Source organism: Taeniopygia guttata, chromosome 2 (assembly GCF_048771995.1).
Source record: "Taeniopygia guttata chromosome 2, bTaeGut7.mat, whole genome shotgun sequence".
NCBI lineage: Eukaryota > Metazoa > Chordata > Aves > Passeriformes > Estrildidae > Taeniopygia > Taeniopygia guttata.
The window spans coordinates 21,375,148-21,386,621 of NC_133026.1; the positions used below are offsets into that span (position 1 = coordinate 21,375,148).

General features: G+C 37.9%; 1 protein-coding gene across 1 annotated transcript in view; it reads left to right on the plus strand.

Annotated features, from left to right (window-relative positions):
• ITGA8 (integrin subunit alpha 8) overlaps positions 1-11,039 on the plus strand; it is a 111,169-nt gene extending 100,130 nt beyond the window's left edge. Inside the window, exons 29-30 of the mRNA XM_030264613.4 lie at positions 7,269-7,391; positions 8,616-11,039. Of these exons, the coding sequence (XP_030120473.4) occupies positions 7,269-7,391; positions 8,616-8,702 (210 nt within the window). The 3' untranslated portion in view covers positions 8,703-11,039. The remainder of the gene's footprint in view (positions 1-7,268; positions 7,392-8,615) is intronic.
• Positions 11,040-11,474: the final 435 nt, after the last annotated feature.

Below are 11,474 nucleotides of genomic sequence, written 5' to 3' on the forward strand. Positions count from 1 at the left end.
AGCAGATGATTTACAGCGAAATGCCTGTAATGGCAACTGTAAAATGTTGAAAAATGATAACATTTTTATGTCGTTTCATATCTGGACATGGCAGTGGATGCTTGCCAGCTCTACAGCTTGATGTGTTATATGCACCAGTTCTTTGATGTTCCACTTGCAAGAAGAAATATTTCCTTGAAGTTGGGCAAAGCTTAATATTTTTGCTCCTTCTGAAAAAGATCAATAGTTGTGTTTTAAAAGCTTCCAAAGATTTTTCTTTTAAGGTTTATGATTTTCCTTCAGACAATGAAAGAGTGGAAGTGGAAAAAAGATTTAAATATTTTAAAAATCAATTTTCAAAGTATATAACTAGTAATCAGCTAGCACTTTAAAGTTTGTATAAAGAAGATAATATATTTTAAAGAATAGAATGTATGTCCTTCATTTAATTCTTACAAGCTGGATTCCAGTTAGGCAGGCTGATATTTACTTTAAGTTTTAGTGTCATGAATAATCCCATACACATCAGTAACCTACAGAGCCACGTTGTCCTATTTGTAGCTCTAAGGACTTTATAATCATGCAGTATAGGTCTTGAACACATAGATCTTGAAGACAGGGTCATGATACAAAGGTGTGTGAAACATTAGGTAAATGTAAGAAAATCTGGATATTTTATAGTAAAACATTAGAATGAAAATGCATCAAACAGAAAATTAGCATGGAGCTTAAATCAGAATCCACTTTCATCTATAATAGTATTTCCATTAATTTTGATAGTCTTAGAATTGCAACCATATATTATACAACTGGTTTAATTTCCTTGCTAACAGCTATTTCATTCAAGAGAAAATTTTCTTCTTTTTTGCTACAAGTATTATTGTGATAAATAATACTGTCTTACTTGGTGAATTTCATGTGCAACATGAAAGTACTTTTTATTGCAAAAAGTACAAAGTTAGGATAAGCAGAAATTTGCTTTATTTTAATTTATTATTCTTGTGCCAGTTTGGGAGTTTAATAAAATATGGTTGCTTTTCTTAAACTTTTGATAGGATTTTTTAGCTGTGGATGCCTTTAATTCAAACTGTTTGACTAGTGCCCTTCAGTGAGTAACATTGATTTCAGACTAAGACCCATAACTTTTTTTAGTTATTGCATGATGATAGTACTCTAAACAAGCTCATGAAATATATTTGCATTAACCTTTGTACAATGTGTAAGCATAAATGTGACTTCAAGCTTGATGGAGCTTCTACATTCTATTTTGAGCATTTTTTGAGAAGTTATAAGGATGTTATGCTGTAATGGTTGGATGGGGACATGGAGAAGTACAAAAGAATTCCTCTTTCTTAGCCTCTGTAAAGAAAATTTCTAAAGACTAAAGGAAGGTCATCATGGACAGCAAAAGCAGTAGCACTAGAATAATAATTAATTTAGTTGCTGCTTCTTAAAGTAGCAGAATAAATTATTGATAAGTTTTTTTTTGTTTTTTTTTTCTTTATTGTGTCTTTTAAAGAACCAGGGAGAAAAAAGTAACTTTATGAGAATCCCACTGGGATGCACTGAATTCTGACCACAGATGCTGGAAGTTTGCACCAGTCAAACCTAACTCCCATCTATGCACAAGGAAGTGCCACTGAAGTAGCAGATTACTTCTTGTGCTTCTCTCTGCTTTGTGCTCCCTTGCACAGGAGTCAAATACTATTTTGAAGACACCAAAATCAGAAGCAAAATCCAAATTGGATGAAATACAATAGCAAAAACCCTAATAATTATTTAATATACATACAGTGAGCTTAACTATGGCACATTTTTTAAAAGGCACAAATTAAAAGCCTCCCCAGAAGAACACTTTAATAAGCAACAAATTACTTTAATGGAACCACAAGAGGAGTTATGAAGTTAAGGCTGTCTGACAGCATCTGTGCTAAGACCATTGTGGATTTTATTTCCAATAGCAAACAAAGGCTCTGTCCATAACTCATAGGTCAACCTCATCTCAGTTCCTGAGGCAGATGACATTCTCTGGCCATCTTTGGATACCAAAGGTGTGAGATGTTCACCCTCACCTCAGTGTCAGAAGTCAGGTGGCTCCTCTCAAATCTTTTGAGATGTGCTTTTCACCCACCTGACAGAGAAGCAAGCATTGTTTTCAGTGTTCAGCATAAAGTCTTGTCCTGAACAGAGGGGAAAGCTAACACATATCTAAAGTACAGTGTCAACATGCAACACTTGTGTAAAAAATCCACTTCATATTGGCCACCTTAGATGGAAACATTCCCTGGCTCTGATCCTGCAGTACTAGACAGAAATCCAAGCTAAAAATACAAACTTGTTTTAAATCAAAAACTATTGTGGACAGCATGGGGTGAAGTTGACAGTCCTCTGTAAAAGTGGTGAAACAGGGCAGAAAAAACTGAAGGAATGTTTTGTTTCTGTGATCCCCTCCAGCTCCTGCCTCAACTCTGTGGGTGTTCAGGACTTGCAGTCTCAAATTGTTTACAAAGAACTGCAGTAGCAGCCTTGCAAGGCTTTCTGTAGAGTATAAAGGGGGGCAGCCCAGAGGCATTATATCCTACTGGTAATGCACACAGGCAGGAGTGAGACTGATGCCTACATATGATCCCCTGCTCAGGAAATAAATTTCAAGTACTTAGCACAACCATCCCCTTGCTTTTAAAACCAAAGACAAAGAAGAATTTATGGGAAAAGGGTGTGGGTTTGACAGGATGGTTTCAAGATTTTAGCAGGCAAATATTTCATTAGCGTTGGCTGCAGTCAGGCTAAAAGGGAAGGGTAGCGTGCCAACTTTGCACCAGTGTCTTCTTGATACAGGGTAGACCTAATTTCTGCTGTCTGTTTTGCTCATTGCTGATAATCTAAGGGTTATGAACATGATACCCTGCTTTTCTGTAAGATTAGTTTCTTTTTTATGTTTCAACATTTGTCAAGCTCCAGCCGAGCTACTGAAATTAAACTACAAGTTTTACTTGATGTTCTGTAAAAGCAGAATGACAGAAGGAGAAAGGGAGAAATTATTCTGAACACAGGCAGCACAAGGAAGGCTCATAATTGGTTAGCATTTTCAGAAAGATCCACATGTCCTTGTTAAGATCCATGCTGATAGGTGCTCTGTAGATATCAGAATAACTACCTTGTGTTACTGTTTTCATAGCCTAAGAGGAAAGAAAACACAGCACACAAATACAGCAAATATCTAGAAGTGGCACATAAAAGAAGGCATGGAAAGACAACGTATACTTGTAGTTGCATACACTGCTGTCAAAACCTAATGAAATCTACCATCCCTAATGAAATAGTCTGCACTGATTTTAGGAGGATCTCGAACATGCTTTGAGGTCTGGATTGACCCTACCTAATTTTGTACAGTGAATTGGCACACATTAAGGGTCTAGTTGTTGTTCTGCTCCTGTGCAATCATATGCTGCTCTATGGGCTATTCAGACCTAAACAGCACACAGCAGCTTACTTCACCCCTGTCTCAGCACCTGTGGTGTTGAAGTAGTTACCTTAGATTGGGTTAAACTGGACTTGGTGCCCAAGGAACCAAATGTGGTTCAATCAAATACTATCTGAAGAAATTTGTAAACCAAAATTTCTTCCTACTCCAAGAATTCCTTGCCCACTCAGATAATTTCCATATCCAGGATGTAAAATTTCAGTAGACTGTTGTCATGGTTTAGGAATGGTACTCTCCAGTTTAGTTCTCCCACTGTGACTCTCTAAACCATGCACCACTTGCATGCTTTCCCCTCCCTCTCACCCTGCAACAGGATGGAAATAAGAATTGAAGGTACACAACGTGAAGATCACAAGTTGAGACAAGAACAATTTATAGGAAACAGCAATAAGATAAGAAAATTAACAGTAACAGCAACAATACTAATGCCAGAGGCTACCAGAAAGGAAAGACAGGCAGGGAAGCTCCCTAATAGAAAATACCCAACACTCCCTCTGCCCGCCTTACTCAACTGGGAGGAACTTTGGAAGAGACTCCCTTTTGCAGTCTCAGATAATACTGTGAGCTGTTATAGAGTAACCTCCAGGTCCTGGCCATGCCCCCTTCAGGCCGCTCCCCAAATTAACCCTTTCCTGGCCAGACCCAGGATGTCCATCTATCAAGCCATCCGTACCTAGCCAGCAGCTTGTCAGAGTCTTTTTGTTCTGCTTTATTGATGCCCTACAATCCACTCTAAAGGAGAAATGTTGGATTCCATTTCCTCTTGTATTTATCTCAGTCACGTTATGCCAGCTAGGAGTTTGGCTGAAGCTATCAGTAGCAGAAATGGCAAAATAAAGTCTTTGCATGTAAAGGGTTCTTCCCTGTAGTTTGGTCTTGCTATAACATGGAGTCAGTCATTTAATTAAACTTGAGACAACAGAAAGCACTGCTTGCTTTTTATTATTTCTGCTGTTTTACAAATATTTTTAAGATAGTTTTGGTAAGTAGTCTTTCTCATTAGTGCTCCAGATTAACAGCAACATGCTCAGGCAAGTGATAGTGTTACAAATAGAAACCATAGTGAAGCTCAAATCTTAGATGATTAAGATATGCAGTCTGTATGTTGACAGTGTCAGGTCGTTTCTAAACGATAATTAAAATTTGTAACTTCATGTGTGTAGTATCTCAGAGTCTGCCAGCAGAGGAAGTGCACATTGTGAATGAGTTGGGGTTTTTTGAATCTGTCCATTTTTGCTGTCTTGGGGCCCATGAATTTTCATCAGCACTTCCCAACTCTTGTGTTTAATGTGATCAGGCTTGCTTCAGGGCAGCATTCATGATTTTCTAGCAGTAGAATGGAGATACTTTCTTCCTTGGACAGCTGTGCCTATTGCTTTCTACAGGCTTCAAGTAGCCCCATTTCTGTTTTCCCTGGAAAGTTAACCTTTTACTTGAATACATCTTTTTCTTTAATTGTCTTTTCTTGGGAAGAATCTCTGCAGACAGTTCAGAATGACCCTTCTCTCATTTTCTCTGCCCTTGCATTTTAATGCCACTCTGAAACACAAGCAGAGCCATTGAAGAACATTTTATCCTTATTAAATAAGCTCTGCTCTAGCTGAATCTAATGATGCAGAGAGCCTATGGAATTTTGCAGTGGTTAAGAAGCAACCCAAAGAGGAGGCTGGAAAAGGAATGGTCTTCCTTTGCTGGCAAAAGCATGGTTGATCTCTTGATCAGACCATCAGGATATCTGTGGGGACATAAGTGTGACATTTCATGGGTTGTTTTATCAATGCTGTTTTCCTTAAAGTCATTCTTTCTTGCTTTAATTTGCTCTCAAACTTATTGTTTTTAGATGCTATCTTTTTGAAATATTGTAGACTTATGACTATTTAAAGCTGCTCCAAAGATGTATATAATCTGTGTTTGCTAGATCAACAATGGTATGGCCAGCACTGCAGGTACTTCATCTTCAGAGCCAGTGTTGAAGGGCAAACACCAGGACTGGGCAGTGTCTTGGAATTTTCTGTGTAACCCTCAGTGTAAGCTTTGGCAGAAAGCAAGTGGTACCCTACACAGAAAGTTTGTCCCTACATTTGGTTTCCTGGAGAGGGATACTATAAAAAATATGTGCATTAGTAGAGTTCACCAGACTGCTCTCTGTAAGAGCTGTGTCAGAGTAGGAAGCAGTTGGCTGCACAGATAAAATAAGTGAAAATTACTATGCAGAAGTGTCTTCCAGTTAAGCCTGACAGTAGCTGGAAGACAGATCTGCTGGTGCTTTCAGAAGGAAAAGTTTATGAAAGAATGCTGATCACAAAAAAAACAGTGAGAGAAGAGAGGACTGGACGTTGCAGAAAGGATTAAATTATTAAATTTGCCATCTTCAAGGAGAGAAATGAGAGGCGTGGGAATTTAAACCGTTTTGAGCTGAACTACAGAGTTGTGCCCATTCTTAAAAGTTAGGTGCTGCTCCTTTAACAAACAAATTAGAAATTACTATTTTGTTAAATTTCTAGTGCATCAATCACTAAGGTAATAGAGGGGAAAAAAAAAAAAACATAGAAAGAAAATTTACAATGAGTACAGCTTGGGGACTGGACCATAGCCAAGAAACTTATTAAAAAGAGTAGATTTCCTAGCTGTACCTTGAGTACAGAAGAGGAATATCATTTGAGAGTTTGTGTCTTCAGTTTCTTTGCAAACTGATTTCATCATGTCATAAAGCAAATAACTTCCATCTGTCCCATACTTGTCCTAAGGGAGACTAGAAGTAGACAAGAGAGGTCAAAGAGAAAACACAGAGAGAAATCTCTTCCTAGGCTAACAACAAAGGGAAAAGTTAGAGAAAATAATCTAAGACTGAAGGGATATAATTGTGCCAGAAGAGCTAAGGAAAGCCCAAACTCATTCCTTCCCACTTGACAGTAGCAGGGACTGAGCAAATATTCAGTAAGAGTGATGAGGAGCCTTCCAGGCAGAGCCTGAGAGCATATAATAAATTTTGTACAAGGTATGGAAAGGAGAGTATGGAGGAGAGTATGGATGTCCCCAGAAGGAGAAATACAAAAGGGTTATTACTACTCTTTGTCCACATGAAGGTCAAAAGAGAGAAGTTTGCCAAGTCAGTTAAAACTTCTGATAACTGATGTAAACCTCTGCTGCTTTGTAGAGCCTCAGACAATGAGAGAGTGCGTTTTACATTTGTTTCCCCTTTAGGTAATAGTCTGTATGCTTGCCTTCTTTTAAAGAAGATAACATCATACTGTGTGTTAGGTTTTATCACAAGGACAATACACACTACTTGAGTTTCATTTTTGGACTGCTTAGCTGAAATGCAAATCATCGGAAAAAAATGTATACTGGTATGTCAGCAGAAATTAAAATAAGAAAAATGTTGCTGGTACCTACTGTGGTTTGAATTCAGAGTTTGGCCAAACTCAACCATTGTTTGTGAGTAATTCAGTGCAGTTCAGTGGCCTAAGCTGTACCAGTATGTGAGCAGAACTTTGCCCCTTGAATATTCCTGGAGTATCTGCACAGAAGGAGATTTTTTTGCCACTCTGTATTATGGGAAAATGATTTATATGTCTGATATGACAAGACTTTTATGTATGTGTGAATTCCATTTCTAGTAATTATCATGAACAAGTGGAAAGGAAATTACAATAAATCAAGTCAACATGGGAAAATTTCAGTCAATGTGTATTTCTAATCTGCAAAATGCTGTTGAAATCAATGCTTCTAACCTCTGTATTCGACTGTCAGACTTGCTCTCTTGCTTCATTTTTGTTCATTAAATGTATTCCTTTCATTGCAGATCAGAACATCTGTCATTTGGTCCACCCCAAATGTCTCCTTTGAGATCCCTTTATGGGTTATAATACTAGCCATACTTCTTGGACTACTAGTACTAGCTCTGCTGACCCTAGCTTTATGGAAGGTATGTTTCATTATTCCTGTTACTGTTGCCTAAAAAAAAAAACCAAACTGAAAATACTGAAAGATTTTAACAGATAAAAAGAGAGGCTAGAATTTTGTAATCTTTAGCAGTTTGGAGCAAAGGCAACAGGACACGTGTCTTTTTTGTTTTAGCATTTCTGACGTGCTAATGTCATTGACCTTTATGCAGGGAACTTGTTTTTAAAGTCCTCCTTTATTATTGAATCCTGGTCACAAATGGGCATACAGAGTTTGGCTCCATTTCCCAAGACCTATGATCCTCTATTTCAGGATGTTTAGGTTCAAAAAGAAGTTACTCTAACTTTGTTTTCTCTGAATAATTCAGGAATTTCCAGTTTTTGTCAGCATGGAACAACATTCCCAGTTCTGAGAATTAATTTTTAGAAGACTTCCTTTTATATTAATATATCATATATTATGTTTTTAAAAGTTTTCTATTTTTGTGTTGGTTGCTACACTCCTTTCAAAAGTTTTAAAACAAATTACTGAAACTGCTGGATTACAGTGAGCCAATGTAACTTTTATCTATGCTCTCAGTTCACATTAAAAATAATGTGAAATAATTTCTTACATAAGGATATGGTTCATCTAAAGGTTATGGTAACTTCCCTACTTCACCTGGTCAGGTAGCAGCAGCAAAAAGTTATGTCTAAGCATTCAAGGAGGAGAGAAATTACCTTTTGGTGGTACCTTCCTTTAATCATTTTTGAACTTTCAACCTTTCAACTAAAAGAGTGAATTTTAGGCAGTTTAAGTAAGGTGGGAAGAATCTCATCTTTAGTGATCTTTAGACCAGGTCACAACACTATCCTGTGGACATTTCCCGACACATACTACACTTCTCTTAAGATTACTGCTTGTCAGTCTAAACCTCTTTTCTGAATGAGCGCATTGCTGAACTGAGAGGAGCAGATTTCTCATTAGCATCAGCCCATACCAGCGTTCAGGCCAACTTTACATCTCATGCAAAGACATCTTTCATATAATTTGGGTTTTTAAAGCTGTGCTTTGGAACTCTATGCTTTGCTTCTAAAACTTTCGTAGGGAATTATTTAGATAGAAATAAAATGTCTTCACAGTCTCTCAGCCTGCCATGCATTGTGCCCAACATTTCAGGTTTCCTGAATGAACAATCAAACTGCAGCTGAGTCTTCCTGTGGTTGTTTTACCATGACATCTTTGTTTCTGTTGATTTTTTCTGCAGTGTGGCTTCTTTGACAGAGCTAGACCTCCTCAAGATGACATGGCTGACAGGCAACAGCTGACAAATAACAAGACTACTGATGCATAAAGGAAGAGAGTGACAGTTCAAGTAAGAATCCTGCCTGAGAGACTAGAAACACAATGAGGATTAAATGAAAGATTCTTTCCAACCAGCCTTCCTTCGTACCTGCGAGTGACATAGTGTCAATCTGATCTATGCAATGTTCTAAGAACATGCCACATGATGGCCATCCTTGCCAAAGAAAGTAACTTATCGCTGCATTATAAACATATTTTCCACTGAACAGAATGTTTATCCCAGATTCCAGTCAGTCTACGTTTCAGCAGATGCTTCTGAGCATGTGTGGTATACTGAGATGCTTCCAGAACAAGGTCAAATCTCTCAAGGAGAGAATGCCTTCATTGCTGTATTGTCTAGAAGATGAAGCAGGACAAACCTTCTGAATGCTACTGTATCATGCAGAGTACCTTTGAAACCTCCCTAAGAACTTCTATAAATTATGGCTCAGGGAGACAGGCAATATATCAGTACTGTGAAAGTACTTCTGAAACACAAAGGTAGTCTATAAATAACTTTATAGATGGGGCACAATTATTTATTTTTCCACCTTTTTGGAATAAGTATCTATTATAATCATCAACATAGATTTTGAGAGAAGGAAAAAATAATAGAAATCACATACTTACTTTGCATGTAAATAGAAGAGTAAATGCATTGTACCCCCAGAACACAACCTGCTTGGCTATGAGGTGTTTTGCAAAGCAGAAGATTTACGGAACCCTTTACAAGATGAGACATATTATAAGCAAGTACATGTTGTATCTCTTTCAGCCCAGAGCTGGCAGTATCACAGCCAGATAACTAAATCCATGCACAGTATAGAGCAGGGATGAGTTACCCTGTCCTTGTTTTGCTGATGGCTGGCAGCTGTACACTGACACAGGATACAGACATTTATGAAACACTGTTTTAAATTATCACAGCCACACTGGTGATACTAAAAAGGCTTGGTGGATTTGGGGCTGGAGCAAAATTTCATGACCTTTGCCCTGTTACTTTGTTGAAACCCCCTCTTGAAATGGAACAGCTACTGCCATAATTTTTCACCTAGAGAAATCTTAAGATGCTGGCAGCATCTTAAAAGTAATGCTTTTGGCAAAGTTTAGGGCTTAATATTTTTTTTTAAGTCTTGCAGGAAAGGGTGACAGGATCTGTATTTATGCAGAAAAATAGGATGCCAGCCAGCCAAGCATGAACGAAAAGTAAGAAAGAGATTTTGAGGTAAAGAGTAAAAATATGCACTTAGTATTTTTTTTTTTTCTGAGTTTAGGATTCCAAAGAAAGGATGTTTCATTCTTTCCCTTCTATCAGCAAATGGTCTTTATCTCAACAGGGGCTCTAAGCCCTGATCTGTGCAAATTTTTATGTGAAAGCTTGAGTCTTTCAGTGCTGCCTGTGAGTGTGAAATTAGCAATATTGTGGAAACTTCATGAGGGATTGTTCATTTTATGAAACAAAAACACCACTTGCCTTCTGAGTTCCTTTTCTTTCTAATCCATCTCACCTTCTCAACTGGTAAATGGCCTCATCCATTCTGCCACTTTTTGGCTCCTTTTAAGCACCTGGCCTTCTGCTTTCTAACACTTCAAGATAGGAGTAGTTACGAGACATTGTCAGCTCTGCCTGTCTGAGACGAGATTTTACAGATGTATCATTTATTCTATACAGACCAACCTGGGATATCCAAGCAGGAGCTGTGTTACAGCTTCATATCTAAGACAAATTTGCAAAAAGACCTTTATGGAGTCTTTAGCTTATCAGATACAGTGTGCCCACAAGAGTTAGAGAGAAGGAGACATGTGCCTCTGAATGCACATTGTGTGAAGCCCCTGTGTGCTTCATACAAGCAAGCACCTCTATTTCCTAGGGATGAGGAGGCCTGACAACTTCCCAGTCCCCCAGAAAACCATTAACAGATTCCTTCCCCCAGATGGTCTTGAGCTGATCCCTTGCAGATTTGAGACATCAGCTGATAAATACCATCGCAAAGCAAGCCTGTCCCATATTTGTACACCTCTGTATCCCATACATTCCAGGCAAAAACATCCTTCCATTAAGAAAAAAAATGAGCTTCCAACTTTTGTAAATATTTAATTGTTGTGTGTAGCAGCTTCAGAAATAATATCAGCAGCTCATTGTAATCACATCATCTGCACAACTCTGATGAAATAGCACCATAAGGAGATACTGAACATAGGACTTCTGTAAGTGCAATATTTTATATTACTTATATAACTGAAGCATGTTTACACTGGCATTTGTGGGGTTTTTTTAAACTTTTGAATATACTGATAACGATTACAATAAAGGAAAAAAGGAATGGGGAAAAAACAGTAAAACAAACATCGTGCTGTTCAGTATTTCTTGCAATGTGTTTTCAATCCTATGTTGCTCTGAGGATGGGACTAGGTGACCTAATATGTTCTTTGAAGTTGTAACTTCTACAGTTCACTTTTGAGAAATTACTCTCCATTTTAATGATGGGCAAAACATGTTCAGATACTAAATTTAAACAAAAAAAAGAACTTCAGTGACTGTTGGGCCTGGCTGGAATCCATTGGCTGCAGCTGTGTAATGTCACTGGAAACCAAATTAGAGGCACATGATCTGACAAACAGTTACTTTGAGCAATTCTTTGTTTTATATTTCTACATCCTTGTAGATTAAACTTCCCCCCTGGAAATGTCTGGAGTTGTGTGCTGTCAAGGACTGTAGTCTATTCCCAGCATTTGTGGATGGTTTTGGCTGCAAATTGCAAACAGCTTTGTGAAGATTTCT